Raw genomic sequence first — 15,793 nt, forward strand, 5'->3', positions numbered from 1 at the left:
TCAGTACCACAGTACAGAGGGAAATTAACAATAAGACCCCTGATTCTTTGCTGTTAAATTTTGTAAAAACTCTAAAACTAAACTGTACATTAAATGAGATGGATTAAAGCTTATTGTGGTGCTCCATATAGAGCAACAACAGTCCATCATTGGTGAAGCTTATTGCAGCACTAGAACAAGATCTGTTCTCGCTTCCTTAAAAGTCATATAAAAAACTGTGAGCGGAAATGTTTCATTTTCCATCTTTAGCTGCAAATCTGTGTTGAAGAAAAGTTTGCATCCTCAGTGCACAACAACCAGTAAAATCAGATCTCGATGGTCAGATAAATCTCCGTTCTCGTGGAAAAGATGCAGATGTGTTGTGTGTAGTTGCTGAAGTTTGTCGTATGATATCAAGTTGCAAACCTAACAGAATAATTTGAAGCATTTTTTAGGTTAAAAATTGGAGTAAATGTTTTTAAAAAAAAAAGACAGACAGTTCTTGCAAATTCAAACCGAGTTATATTTTACACTAGTGCAGTTGAATGCAAACCAGAAAACACACCTTATCCAGTCCAAAGGAACTTTTAAACACATTTTCTATGCATCATGTAAATCAGCCTTTGTTGGACCAGTGGAACTCAGGAACCAAAAACATCCTCGCGTAATAGATGTTGAAGGGTCACAGGCTGATTCTGACACAGGAATAACACTCCAAACTAGATGTCGTGGCAGGGTATATAAAAATACTCTTCATATGGGGGTTTGGATTTTACTTTCCATTTTGGGCTTTTCTGTGTTTCTTTTTCATTTTGCTTGATCTCCAGCTGTTATTTCTTTGTTTCTTGTGAAATCCACCACCCTGAGCCTGAAAGAGAAAAAGACAAATAGCATAAACAGCATGAAAGTAGACCCATCCTGCCTCAACAGTTCAGGCTGGTGGTGGTGTAGGAAATTTTCTATGCACACTATGGGCCCCATAGGACAAATTAAGTACCACGCTAACCATGTCCACCCCTTTATGACCACAGTGTACCCATCTTCTGATGGCTGATTTCAGCAGGATAACAAACCACGTCACAAAGCTGAAATCATTTTAAACTGGTTTTCTGAACATGACAATGAGTTCACTGTACTCAAACCGCCTCCAAAGTCACCAGATCTCAACCCAACAGAGCATCCTTGGAACTTGGTTGACCAGAACATTCACATCACAAATGTGCAGCAACTATGTGATGCTATCATGTCAAGATGGACCAAAATCACTGAGGAAGGTTTCCGGCACATTGAGAATCTATACCATGAACAATTAAGGCCGTTCCAAAGGCAAAAGGGGAATAAGCTCGGTAAGTGTACCTAATAAAGTGTCAGGCGAATGTATATTATTCCACAGACCTTTTTGCGTTTCTGCACCGCCTGTTTTTCAACCTCCATTTCTTCATCCTCATCTGTCTGAAAGTCATCTTCCTCCTCTTTCCTTCCGTCCTCCATACTTTCTTCTGCTTGGTTTTTCAAAGTGAATATGGAGGCTGTGGACAAATACATGGTGTTACAGAGCAGTAAAACAGGCCCGCTACAAGAGTTTCACTAATCTGTGCCATTATATGTGGATTCAATGGAGAACCAGTCATGTAAAACTCGACAATTATCCTGACTAATATTGGTTCTTCCGATGGACAGTGTGCTTCTCCTGAAATCAGTGGTCAAATGAATCTAATGTGTGTAGATGGGAGATACTGACGGGGGTAGAGGTCGCTCATGCTGTCCTCAGAGTCACTATGACCGTCATCACTGGATGAGGGTTCCCACGTGCTGCTTGAATGCTTGGAAGGGTTTCCTCGACCGCCCTCCTCTTCAGTGTTTCTGGGCCTTTTCTGCGTCAGTCTGGTTGGAATGAATTCAATCCCCTGCTTCACACATTCTTCATCTAGAGAAGGCATAAGGCAGTTGTGTTAGCCATCACATTCACAGTGTAACTATACAACAACCCATACCCTCAGTGTTTTATGCATACTCATATATCAAGTCTGTATTTACTGACATTTTCTCACCTTCTGATTATTTATTTATGTAACAAATGACAGATTGTGGTATTGTTTCCTTCCCGTTATGCAATTTAAACTTTGATTCTTTGCAGAAGAATAGAATTAGCCGAATCTTACTACTGTAAGCTCACCAAAAAATAAATTAAAGAAATTGCCAAATATGTCAGACTACATTGGTCTGAGCAAATTAAGCACGATTGGTATCTGCAAAAAAGTGCTAACAAATGAATAAGCTCATCAGATAGCTTTGCTTTCCTTCCTGAGAGATGGCTATCACACAAGAAGTCTGACTGCTGAGATGAGTAACATCCTGAATCTTTACACTACAGGAGAGGTGCACATGGAGAGATAAGTGATGCACTGACATTTAGAGAGGGCTTTCTTGAAGCGTTTTCCGTTGACGTGCCTTAAGACGTGGTGCGGCTGCCGGTTGAGATGCCGAAGGGTCAGCTTACAGAAGAGCTGATTGCTAGAGCACAAACAAAATACATACATTACATCAGAGGATCCACTTTGATCTATATGGCATCACAAAATTACTCAGCTGTAGTTACTAAAATCACTTGTTGGGCAAGCAAACATGTCCTTACGGTTGCTTTGTGCTTGGCACGATGTGCGGCTCATACTGGCTGTAGTTGAACTCTGCTGCAGCACTCAGTTTCTCATATTTCTTCCCCTCAGTGAACTTCTGCAGCTCGGCCAATTTGCAGGGAATCTCGTGGCCATTTAGAGTACATTTGATCTGAAAAAGTACAAAATCGAAGGTATGAATAGGCTGTTTTTATTGGCTTTAATGTTTTGGTCAGCAGAGGTCGGTGGATCAATCCAAATATCGCTAGCATTGATACCAACACTGGTACTGACACGAGTCCAAAATGATCGATACTTTCTTTCTGTCCTCTAAGATCAGTATGTAGCTCATTGTGTTAAATTGATGATAATTCTTATCATAAATCACGACACGCTGGGATAAGCTGCCTTTATAAGTTCCAAGTATCAGCGACACTGGCTCTGTATTAACTTGTTATCTGATCGACACAATAAATGGCAGTATTGCACACCGCTGTTGAGCACTCTTTAGCAATCACAACATCTGAACACCTGGCTCGTGCTAGATCAATTTGCAGGTTAGCATCAGCTCACACGAAGTGCACGTGTGACGTGGAGAAATCTGCTCGCTAACCTTTTTACCGCCTGTGAGCTGAAGAAAGGGGTGATTCAGGAGGAACTCTCTTAGGTCCGCAGGTAACTCATCCATAGTTTAGAAACACTTCAAACCAGCTCGTTCAGCTTGTTGACGAAGACAACGCTTCAACAAGGAAGCTCCCAACACGTGGGCTGACTGCGCAGACTCTGTCGTGTGATCTTGGCGCCATCCAGCGATCAAATCAAGTAAAACCCATCTTACAAGAAGTTAGCCATTCACCTCTCTCATTTGGCATCAGGCGATCCTTTTATCGAACCACCGGTGTGATTAAACAAAAGCAGACAATTGTCTGCAAGAAATAATGTCCACGGTCCTTGATATACTCCCCTCCCCTTTTTTTGCTACCTTTAAGAAACTAAACCTTAATCGGCTTAAGTAAGGTGACAACAGAGCCCAGTCAGCTGACTGCCACCATCTGACAGGTCTGAGAGCATTACGGAAGACAGACAGCCCACTCTGCTTGGATTTCATAAAACTACAGAGTAGCCGGCATATGAGCGCATGCGTGAGCTTTGAATTAAAGTTCATAAACCAGTAAAGTAGACACCTGTAAAAGTAAATAAAACTATTTTATAAATCTTCCTAGCATGGCTAGTTTAGCACATTTGTTTTACTCGACTAGTCATTAGAGACTGTGCACAGAGTGTGCACGCCCACATTTCTCCCACAATTCCCTGGTTCCGTAAACAAATATCGGAAGCTAGCTGTTTGAGGTGTCGTGCATACTGTGAATTAAAATCTGACGATAGAGCTAAAGTAGAACCCAGACAGCGCTGTTGGTGTTACTTGCAATTACATTACGTTTAGTAATGCTACTGAGCTAGCTGGCTAGCTTAATAGCATAACTGACGATATTTAAGGTTCCTACTGTTTAAGTACACGTGAATATAAATATATATATATATAACAATGTCTGGACCAAATGGAGATCCAAACATCTCTCCGGACGATGGTATTATAAACGACGAAGATGATTTCGGCGAAGAAGGTAAAACAACAAAAGCTTTCATTGTAAGTGATGTTAGCAATCATTAGAGCCGCTGGGCCACTCCAGTGATTGTTAGAACAAACGTTTGTTCTAACAATCACTGGAGTGGCCCAGAGTAACTAGTGTACACTAGTTACTTTTTGGTTAATTTTAATTACGTATGCGGGTATTTGTGGGCGTGATTTGGATTTATGTAAAAGTCCATCCTTAAAACTTTTGTATGAATCAATTGGGTAATTAGCAGCCATGTTCAATAAAATGAAGCAACTGTAAAGATTCATGGGCCAAAGTTCCTCCAAAACAATGTAGGACACTGAGAAGGTCATACAGAAAACAGTGACTTCTGCTTAAGAGGTTTCTAAAAACTGTTGAATCATGGGTTGTGCTTAGTGCTTCACAGACCTGCACAGAGTCAGAAAATTTTCAGAAAAGGTGTCACAGTAACTACACTCAACATTCACCTTCATGTAAACATCCCTGCCTGACTAAACACCCCCACCAGTGCCTCTTCATGGCGGTTGTGTTGTCAAATAAATATAACTAAAGTGGTTTTCATATTTGCCTCATTTTCAGTTTTCTGTAATAACCTTGGTGATGAATACTGGACTGTTAAATTGCTGGTATGTTATTTTTTTATTTAAAAGAAACAAACAAAAGGTAACTGAAGCCAAAAACGGTCAACTTTCATAGCATTATCCTGTCTTTCATTGAAAACAATATAAATTTAATTTATATGATCAAAAACCGTTAAACTCTTTATTCAGTCGTTGCTCTTTAAATTGCCAAACAAAGCAAACTAACCTATGCTGCTCGTCCACAGAGTATTCTGCCATCAACAACATGCTAGATCAGATCAACTCTTACCTCGATGACCTGGAGGAGCGGAACGACGCTCTTAATGGCAAACTGCACGAACTGATGGAGTCAAATCGGCAAGCTCGACTGGAATTCAGAGCCCAGTTGTTGGCCCCCCCAAAGGAGGAGGATGTGGAGGAGCACTGTCCCACAGCAGATGGGGAGTCCTCCTCAACCAGCAAGGAGGACATAAACGAGGATAAAGAAGGCTTGCAAATGAATGACATGAATATTTAGATCAGGAGGTTAAATTAAGGAAAAAGCCGGGATAGAAATATTATGAAAGTTGACTAAACTCCTGAAAGCTGTCATTTGGACTAGTGACCCTTTATCTTCATAGTCGATGCTCACATCAGCAGGCGTGTGCGATAGATTACATCTCCTCTTTTGCAGAGCTCATTCCGGTTTCTCCTTTGGCAATGTGCCGATGTAACTAACCTCAAACAACTTCTCATGCAAGCTGGATGTTACATCAACTTCTTTAATTTCACTGCAGACTTTATAAATCTAAAGCCAGATGTGCCGCTTTGTATTGGGAAGAAAAGGCTCAGGATTATGTGGGAGGTCACAATGCTAAGTCCTAAAGCAAGAAAACGACTAAATATATATATTTTTAAAGTTGGTATTAAAACATGGTCTTTGATAAACAAGGTTCAAACTACAGGATCAACCTTAAATCTTTCCAGATTCTGTACCTAAATATTGTTTTGATACAGATGTCATATCAACAACTTCTCAAGCATTTGAGTCAGTCCTTGTTAAACAGAAAGACTCCACTTCCTCAATTGTTTCATCGCATTATTAGCTTTGCAATTCCTATACCTTCCCAAAAAGTAAATAGGAAGCATTGGACACTCATATGTATTATAATGCTTGTTGTGCATCCTAACTGTAAACGCTGTGCTGTGTTCAGTGTCTGTTAAGTGTTTGCTGTAAAATCAAAAAAACGAAACGTTGGAATTATGAGACATTTTTAATATAAATTAAGATGACTCCCAAACAGAAAACAAACATCCAAAAATACAATAAACTTCCAGCAGTTAGAAAACATCACCAGTTTGTTCATCTCAATTTGTCAGTAGCTGAATAAAAATACAATAAGAAACGTACAGCTTTGTTTGAAGTCATCCTTTACATGCCCTTTTTTGCCTCTCCGTTCTGTTTCGGAGTTTAAAAGCACAGATTAGATCACGTCTCCTTCATTCAGAGAGAATACAACACTAATCATGTGACAGTCGCTGACGTGACTACAAGGGTTGCTACGTGTGTCAGTCAGTCCTCTGTGGTTGATAATAGGTTTCTCTAAAACACAGGGTGAAATGTTTCCAGAGCAGAGCGCTGGTTATGATGAAGGAAGTGGTGCTTCCTGTTTCACCCTCACCTGTGAGTAACACCTCTGGATAATCTACAGGACTCTTTGCTACATTTTAATTGATAGTTTTGTACTATCACCCAACTGTGTTTCTACTCTTGGTACAGCAACTAAAATAAAACGATGGTAAACTGGAGTCAAATAAGCAGCAACTTAAAACAATGACATTGGGCTGTGAATGCTTTTAAAAAGGATGAGTGGAAAACAATTGTTTTTATCTAAATGTAGCCTGCGCCATCGATTCTGACCTGGAAGCGACAGCATAGCGTTTAAACTGAAAAACAAGATGTAGACAAAGTGCATGCAGCCTTATGCAAACGAGAAGAATCGTCATTTAGATTAAGTGCCTTACTGCTAGAAGAGAAGCCCTTTATTTTTGGCTGCTGGCGGCCTTTTAAAAATACACATACTCTTCACCAGACTATATTTTGACGACAGTGCTTTCAGTGTCAAGGGAACCACTGCTGACTGCCTTGTTATTTTTGTTGCCCAAAACATAATCAGCAACATCAAATTAAACCCCAAATCCCAGCCATTCATAAAAAAAGAAGATAAAATGCTGTGAACCAGGCTGCGATCAGATCCACGATTCAGCTTTTTTTGTTCGCTCAGTCCATGTGCCACTAAGACCTGTTTGTTTTAAAACAAATGTTGACACCTGCTCAAGTATGCATTGTGCTTACATTCTACATTTCACCATGTGCTATGTGTGATTAGCCAGTGTCTCCACTTTACCATCAGTCCAGTCTTTTATACTGGTAGGTTGTACTAACCATCAGTCACCTAGCTAGCCAGAGAATTAGCGCAAAAAAATAAATAAAATAAAGACAGAAAGAGAAAAGCTGGTAATGAGCCATCTAAGACTCCTGATTCTTGAGGACAACAGGGTGGAAAATTAGCACTTTGGCGAACAGTCTTAATTTTAAATGTCACTGGAGGAATTCAGCTTAGGAAGAAAAGAGTAAAAACCAAAACAAAACTATGGATTCGTCTATATCTGCAAATTTGATTGTATATTAAAACTTGCATTTAGCTTTCTTTTTTTTTCTTTTTTTTTTGCAACCAAGCAGCATTTCCTAATTCCAAACTACATCTTTCATGTATACAGTAAAAGTCACAATACCCTTTGTTTTTTTTAGTTAGTATGCAAACAACACTATGTGCAGTTTTAATTCAGCACAGCAAATATTAGGTTTTAAAAAATACAATGTCTGAACCAAAGCACAGATTTGGAATGATAGAATAAAGCCAATTAAACCTCAATGGGACCATGGGCCATTATATCCAAAGATATATACATTTTATATATATTTATTTTCCTGTCACCTGTTGAAGCAACAGCCTCTATGAATTTCTGTCGTAGTGCGACTACACAAATAAGCACAATCTGCTTAGTTGCAGTTTTCCAGAGACCAAAGTACGGGAATCAGTTCAAAGAGGGCATCAAATACAAGGATGTTCTCGTTGTTAAAAAAAAGGGAAAAAAAAAAAAGGTCTATTTAGTTGTTCTGATTATACTGATACTAAACACAAATGCTTTAAGTTCAATATCTACTTCATCTTTTTATTTTTGACTAGATGACTTTATAATGTGTAATCTGATAGTGATGGCTGAAAGCCAAAATTAAGAGCTTCGCCCGCAATTGTGTTAATTTCTCACCCTGGGAGAGCGATTCACATGAGAAGTCCTGTTCTCTGTGCATTTAATTCCAACTTTCCAGTGCGGTGAGGAGCTCGACCGCCAACTCCTTGGTCTCTGTTCCATGGAAGCACCTCTTTAGTCACATCCTGTCAGTGGTTGTGATTGTACCTGTTTCTTTTCTGTACACATCATTTCCTCATCGCCTGTTTGCCGCCCTTCCCGACCTGCGTCTGGGTGCTTTTCCCGTCCCAATCTTTTTCCCCTGGGTTGCAGGGGCTTCTCTCTCCTCCAACTCTTCAGTGGCATCCTCTGCAGAGGCTGATGGCTCAGAGTCCATGTCCACACTACTGCTGGCGGGCACCTCAGCAGGGGATGTGTCCATGTTGCTAGTGATGGTTGCTGAGGTGGTAGACAAGTCCTCTGAGGTTGCCTCAGGTTCGGCCAGCTTTCCCTTTTCCTCGCCCTGTATCTGCATTTTAAGTTGGGTGAGCGTGACAACGGGCTGCAAGGATTTAAGGTTCGTCGCTAAATCTGTGTCATCAGAGAGTAGATTTTTATCCGAACAGTCTGAGGCAGTTTCATTTATGTGCATGAGCCCGTCAGCAGGTTGGACAGATTCTCTCGAATCTTCAGCATCTTCACCTTTTCGACTCACCAAGGCTTTGTACCTCTGTGGGGGGAAAAAACCCAGCATAAAAATACTGGATTATGCCTCTAGATATACACTCATGCAGCTTGTTTCCCCGGGAGATTAATGTACACACTGGCCTTTTAAGAGCTCACATATGCCTAGATTAAGGCTGCAGTTATGCAATAAAAAAAAATTCAAAACAACTGAATGCAAATAGTAATGTTGTTATCTTTAAGCTTAAAACTTAAACCGACAAACCTTAAGATTCTCAAAGTGCTGCAATGATTTGCAGTGGCCGTGCAGGGCAGAAGACTCAAAGTTGTAAAACTTGTTGCAAAGCTTGCAGATAAAACCTGCGACTGGAACTAAAAAACTGGACCCTGTGACGAAGGAAATGAGAAACTAAACATCACAAAGATACTAAATATCAGAGAAGAGAAAGCAGGAGTGGAAAAAAAAAAACCACAGGAGTGCCTCTCTCACCATAGACTGTGTCAGGGTCATACTGCTCATCACTGGACACGTCAGTCGCTTCTTTAAGGGAGGACCAGCCGTCCTGCATCAGTGAAATGTGTTACTGCAGAGATTCTCTTAAACCAGTTCTGAACCAAGGGTTGTACATTTGCCAATCATCTCACTGAAGGAAATCACCAACAATAATTTATATGCAGCTCACCTCTCCATCTCCTTGATTACTCAATCCTTTCTCCTCCTCAGTCCCCTCCTCTGTTTCTAATGAAAAACCTTCTGTGCCCAATGAAGCAAGTTTGGCGAAGGCCTCACAATCCGTTTCCTGGAGCTAGAAACGAGAAAACTGAAGTGAGAATTTTACCTCATCTATGTATACAAACTCGATTAGTCTCTATATAGTTATGAATATAAATAGTTGTGAATATAAATGTATTGTATTGTATTTGGCAAAAGAAGCTTTTCTTTACTGGAACACTGGTGATTTTCCTTTGGGGAGGTCAAAACCTCTCTCATGTGTGCCAAAATTTTCTAAATAAAGAAACATCTTTTCCTCTGGGAAAACATTTGTTGATGTGTAAAAGAAAGAACAAAAGGATTTCTTTCCCACCTTCTGTCTGTGCTCCTGGGACTGCAAGTGCTCCAAAAACATCTGGGAGTTCTTGAAGTGTTTCTTGCAGATGGCACAGGAGGACATGTCTGTTTTACTGGCAAGCTGAGGACATGGAGCAGAGCATTTTCAACACTACTCAAAATATTTTCTAATATTTCTTGAACTTTACTTTTGCGCTATGTAGTGAGAAACTGATGTACCTTGTGTTCCTCTGTGCGACGGTGGTCGGCGATGCTACTCGTGAAGTGTGTGAGACAGGTGGCACACCAACGCTTCAAGTCTTTCTTCTCCCTGCAATGAACACAGGACATCCTTTGTAAGGGTCGCCCTCTACGTTCAAACTTAATATGACACACAGGAGGAAGGAGGTGGTCTCTGAAGGGGTTTAATTAAAACGTGCAAATATGCCACACCTTTTAAAGCTGCTATGCTTTTCATAAAGAAATCTGCAAATAACTGACCCATCTTTGTTTGCTCCCTGTAGAGACTCCTGCACCCGAGGCAGCAGGGTGACGAGGCAGGCATTGCTCATGTGTTGGATCTCCATCATCCTCTGCTGGTGGGAAATGCTGTTCATATGACTCCTGAAGTTCTAGCACACAAAGGGAAGAACATTAATGACAAAAGAGTGGAGTTAAAATATTATTATTAATGCTCACCATTAACCTACTTGCTGGTTGTGGCAGGTGGTGCTGCAAAGATAACAGTAGAACTTGCTGGAGCCCTCTGCCACACCCTCCTCCTCTTCATCCTGGCTCTCAGGCAAAGCTACTGGGGCATCTTTGCTCTGTGAAGTTTCCTCTGCTGGTAAATTAGCCTGCCGGTCACCCTCACTAGGCCTGCCAGAGGGGGACGGGGCTGACGAACAGCTATGCAGCTACAAACAAGAACCACGAGTGTTGAACTTTTATGAAAAATGTATAAAAATCAACAAGACTTTAGTTCTTTAGGTACATGAAAAACAATATGTTCTCTATGATCTGAACATCAAAAACAAAAGGCTCCTCTCACCTCACCAACTTTGGTCTCCTCGAGTGCGTCGACAATGTCTGATCCTGTTCGGGAGCCACTTTCTTCCAGAGCGATGCATTCTTGTGATAAAGAGACACCCAATAAGAGTTCACCTCGAAAGACCCCAACAATAACACAGAGTACCGTGTAAAGGTCTTGAATCACCCCTCATTTCTTTATATTTTGGTCAGGAAATGGGTGCAGTATTTTAACTGAAACGTGTACATATAGACATGAAAATGCAGTATATAAGGCAAGAACAGAGTTTGTACAACTCTAATGAGCCTGAAAGTCAATATTTGGTTTGAAAACTTTTATTCTTGAACACAGCCTGAACCCTCTTAGGCAGCTTTCTTGTAATTTCCTTTTTACCTTCAGGGTGGACATCCTCTGTGTTGTTGCTACACTCCGAGGAAAGAGCTTCCGCATCTATGTTTGCCGTAGTGACGGCCTCGGCAGCTCCCTGTTCTGTGGGCTTCTCCAACCTGAAAGACAAGAAAAAAACATTTCTGTTTAGCAAAGTTTCACCATTTTTTTAATGCTATGAATTTCAAATAACTGAGTAAGAAAAAGAACACATTTATAAATTTGTTTTTTGCCTTCTTAAAACTGGTGAGAGGAAAAAAACAAAACCCATTTCTTTCCTTTTTTTGGTCAAATACAAGAAATTACATTTTCCAGAAATAGAGAGTGCAGTTTTCTAATACAGCTAGCAGCAATAAACAGGCTTTCCCCACCATTCTGTCCTCTTTTTCTTCACTGCAGGTTCTTCAAGTTGCTCCTCAGATAGTTGTGTTGGCCCATCCAGTCCTCCCGTAGCACCATCTGTGGGTGAAAAACAAAACCAAAGGGAAAAAGAAAATATTTAACTCTGATATTCTTCAAGTACTTTGTACAAAAAGTTTAAATTCACATGGCATTTAGCTAACACTATAACTCAGCTTCCATCCTAACTAATTACTATGTTTCTGATATGGGTGAATTGCAGCTCTACCTGCTTGAGTCTTGCCATTAGCTCCAGTGGTACTGCTAGCTGCTGCTGGTTGCTCATCTGAGCTCCCTGCTGCCATCTGCTCACTGTCCCGCTTACGATCTGGCTGTCGATTTGCAGCATCCTACTCACAGAGACAAATCACATGAAAACTAGAAAATAATGATCCATCGTAGCCGAAAAACTTTATCTACGCAGTTTTTTTGAGGGATACATTCCTGAAACATTATGTAAATTTGTGCGCTGACTCTATAGTGCACCTACTTATTTGTTGAGAATAAATGAAAATCCTGATTCTTATCATTTGTCATACATTCACACTGCTTACAACAAAGATAATTACACTAACACAAATAATCAAAAACATGCCGTACTGTCCAAGCCTGATCACTCGGATGGTAATCTGAGCTCACTCAAAAACCCACACAATGGACAAAGTAACTGCAATAGCGCTGTTATAAATACCGCGGAAGACGAAGAAGAGGAGGCAGAGGATGCTGAGGAGGTGGTGGTGTTGTTGTTGTTGTTGAAGTAGCGGGGATGTGGGTGGAAGGGTCGTGTAGCTGGGAAACCCATGATGGGAGACTTGATAGCCATGCCCATGGGAACCGGCCCGAGCAGGGACGACCTGTTCCCTGCTGTGAAGAACTGCCGAAACTGCTGCCCACCCATCCCAAAGCCCCGCATGTTACCTGCACACAAGTACAACAAGAAAGGAAATTATTATAAGGACTTGCTTTAAATAAAAAACAATATACATGAAAATGTCATGTGACATCTTCTGCTCTTTGAGATTTCCAGGTATTGCCATTTTTATGCTATTCACTCACACCGTACCCTGCATCTGCTGCATCAGTAAAGCACCCTGCAGCATGGGATTGGGGGCGATGATGGTTGTCTGCGAGGCATGGCTCAGGTTGACCATCCGGGGAGGGGGTGCTGTCTGGGGGGCAACAGGAATGGTTCTAAGAAAGAAATACACACAAGAAAGTAACATGTCTTATTATTTAAAAATTCACATCCTCACTCAAATCTGCAGCTAAAGGCAGAGCGTCTGGGGTAAATGACAAATCCATCAGAGCCATGGAAATGTTTTCCGCCTTCTTAACAACCTGAGAATTTATTTTACATGCATCCATCATACTAAAGCTGGCTTGACAGATTTTGCTGCCACCTTCGCTTATTCTCAGAATAAAGATGAGGAAAGAGAAGAAAATATTGTAGTTTAAGTGAGGATTAAAAACAGAGAAATAAAAAGCTTCCTTCTAAAAAAGGTTGGGACCAAAAAAAAAAAAAAAAAAAATTATATATATATATATATATATATATATATATATATATATATATATATATATATATATATATATATATATATATATATATGAACATAATTTGCTTATTGTTTAAAACCCACATCTTATGGATAACTGCAGAAAGACAACATAAATAATGTTGAAAATGAGAAACTATGTTGTTTTTTGAAGAATACGTGCTCTTAGTTTGATGTGTAGTGTAAAAGCCAAGTGCTTGAACATCTCATAATTAATTACATTAAGTAGCAACACGCCTGGATATAAAAATAACATGCCAGAACTTAACCAGTCTTTCATCTACAGTAAACAATATCATTAAAAAATTCTGAGAATCAGCCAAGCAAGATGGAGCACCGTTGCCTCACAGCAAGAAGGTCCTGGTTTTGAATCATGTGGCGACTTGTCCAAGGTGTACCCCTCCTCTCGCCCTATGAGAGCTAGGATAGGCTCCAGCTCTCTCCAGCACCCGAGAATCAAAGACAATTTCCATGTGCAACGGACTAGGCTAAAAACCAGTATTAACGGCCACAATCTTCAGAGTCTGGACTCAAAACAGACGCGATTATGTAGTGGAATCACTGCTTAAGCTCACAAACACTTGTGAAAACCACTGCCGATGAGAAACGTCTGCTGCTGAATTGACCAAATGCAATTTAAAACCTCACAATTTAAAGGGAAAAAAACCCCAAAACAACAACAACAACATATATTTATGAAAAAAGATCCAAAATTATCAATGCCTTCTCTAAGCACCAGCTGACTTAACAGGAGACAAACAATACCAAACAATCTGCAGCAAGGTTTAGCAGGAAGTGTCTGGATGCTAAGATTGACACACAGAGGCGAATTCTTTATACACATTACTGACATCAAGTTAAATTTAAGCAGATATATACCGGTATATATATTTTAAAGGCTTATTTATATAAGACAGCTTTATCGCCTTTATATGGCTTTCAAATCGGTGCACTGCGTTACAGTGAACAAGTAATTAGATTACCTGTTACCTGTAATGAGATTATAGGCTGGTTGACTGTGGAAGATGCCATAACAAATGTGATGTGATTTTGTGTTATTGGTCTGAGGTCAGAAATCCTGCAGCAAACGTTTTATATAACGCGTAAAAGAGGGATAATAACACATAACCTTTGAGTAATCTAGATAACAATGGAAGGCAGCAGTCAAAATAAACATCAAATACTGTCAGACCACTAATTAAATATCTGAAATGATAAATGTAGCCGTAACAGGTGTTGGGACGGGCAGTTAGCATACAGGTCATCCAGAGGGCCTTACATTATCCCCGGTCTTGAGTTAACAGGCTTACCGGGGTGTCTGGTGGTGATGGGCCACATGGTGTCCGGGAGGCGGCTGCGGCGGGGGAGGCGGAGGCTGCTGCTGCTGGAAAAGTTGCTGTAGTTGCCTCAGTTGCTGGTGAAACTGTTGCTGTTGCTGCTGATGGATGTGCGGATTGAACATCACGGGCTCTGATTTAATCCGTTACGTTGCAACGAGTTGTCAGAGCCGTCAATGTGTGGCACCTCTTAGGACAGAGGATCTCTTGTTGGGAGGAAGAAAAACGTGATTACTTGCTCTGCTATCAGACCAACTATTTGTTGTTAAGGCACACTTAATGACAGTGCGCACCTCCTGTCAGACAACAGGTAGCTCTCATATTTCATTATGACAACTAGCTAGCGTTAGCATAGGAGCTAACAATAATGAACTTTTTGGTTTGCTAAGTTTACTTTCATTTCCGCCACCATTCCGCTTCATACAGATAGCCGCTACGCTGTCAGAGAAAGCAGAATGGTACGCTAAATATGCCCACAATATCGAGCCTATGTTGATAACTGAAGTGTAGCTACATCTTCCATAAAATGAACGAAGCTAACGCTACATTAGCCATAGCCGCTCAGTCACTGAACCAAACAAGTTAGCTTAGCATAGCATTCAACTAACTCAAAGACAAACCTCTCCTGTAGGGACTGCTTTGTCGTATTTAGCCTCCTACAGCTGCCCCCAGAGACGTAAACCTCGCCGGGTGTTAATTGTCAACGTAAAACCAAACCGAAGAGTTAAACACTCGCTCTTTACAGCAACGGTGCAACTTGCACAAAAACTGAAGCCATAACCTCTGATCAAACCGGTGGACCGTGTCACCCCCTAGTGGCTGCCTGGAGAACTGAAAACGCATGATGGACGTAGAATGACCAGGCTTCGAAATGTCGTTTTTATTACATTTATTTGTTGTTGTTGTTGTTGTTGTTGTTGTTGTTTTATACTCTACAGTTATTATTTTATCTATTAGCTAATGCGACATAGTTAATAAAAATAAAGCTTTTTAGAGGTGAACATTAAATAGCAGAATACAACTTAGCACCTGTGGCACTGTTTACATTACTGTATACTGTCATGTTGGTTGTAGCTTGAGCTCGTTATGTTTTTCAATCTAGCTATGTTGCAAATAACCACCGCTGAAAATTAATTTCTATAGGACAGTGTTCGCCTAGTCTTTCACTCTTTGTTTTTGGCTCTTGTTCTTCTAATATGTGTTTATGCAGTCATGTGTTTGTGTGTTTAATTGTGTAAACATATACTTAATGTGTGATTTTAACCAACCACTGAAGCATTTTGTAACTGTATGTTAAAAAGAGCTGCACAAATAAAGTTGTTGT

General features: G+C 40.5%; 3 protein-coding genes across 3 annotated transcripts; 1 reads left to right on the forward strand and 2 right to left on the reverse strand.

Moving 5' to 3' along the window:
• Nucleotides 1-462: 462 nt before the first annotated feature.
• On the reverse strand, nt 463-3,691 carry surf2 (surfeit 2). The gene is made up of 6 exons (XM_085279700.1): nt 3,208-3,691; nt 2,615-2,766; nt 2,390-2,493; nt 1,721-1,906; nt 1,375-1,508; nt 463-847 (listed from the first exon to the last, which is right to left on the reverse strand). The coding sequence occupies exons 1-6, from the start codon at nt 3,280-3,282 to the stop codon at nt 752-754; spliced, it is 747 nt and encodes a 248-aa protein (XP_085135826.1). The 5' UTR covers nt 3,283-3,691; the 3' UTR covers nt 463-751.
• Nucleotides 3,692-3,898: 207 nt separating this feature from the next.
• On the forward strand, nt 3,899-6,183 carry bbln (bublin coiled coil protein). Its single transcript, XM_085279702.1, has 2 exons — nt 3,899-4,219; nt 5,040-6,183. Exons 1-2 carry the CDS (start codon nt 4,141-4,143, stop codon nt 5,309-5,311), a joined length of 351 nt encoding a protein of 116 aa, XP_085135828.1. The 5' UTR covers nt 3,899-4,140; the 3' UTR covers nt 5,312-6,183.
• ciz1a (cdkn1a interacting zinc finger protein 1a) lies at nt 6,029-15,270 on the reverse strand. The gene is made up of 16 exons (XM_085279699.1): nt 15,090-15,270; nt 14,443-14,675; nt 12,640-12,767; nt 12,268-12,494; nt 11,806-11,926; nt 11,549-11,636; nt 11,184-11,296; nt 10,812-10,891; nt 10,471-10,677; nt 10,262-10,392; nt 10,001-10,091; nt 9,798-9,902; nt 9,396-9,518; nt 9,203-9,275; nt 8,978-9,099; nt 6,029-8,758 (listed from the first exon to the last, which is right to left on the reverse strand). Exons 2-16 carry the CDS (start codon nt 14,592-14,594, stop codon nt 8,285-8,287), a joined length of 2,235 nt encoding a protein of 744 aa, XP_085135825.1. The 5' UTR covers nt 14,595-14,675; nt 15,090-15,270; the 3' UTR covers nt 6,029-8,284.
• Nucleotides 15,271-15,793: the final 523 nt, after the last annotated feature.

This window comes from Mchenga conophoros, linkage group LG7, assembly GCF_057382185.1.
Source record: "Mchenga conophoros isolate Kocher_MC1m ecotype Shallow Benthic linkage group LG7, M_conophoros_male_GT1.1, whole genome shotgun sequence".
NCBI lineage: Eukaryota > Metazoa > Chordata > Actinopteri > Cichliformes > Cichlidae > Mchenga > Mchenga conophoros.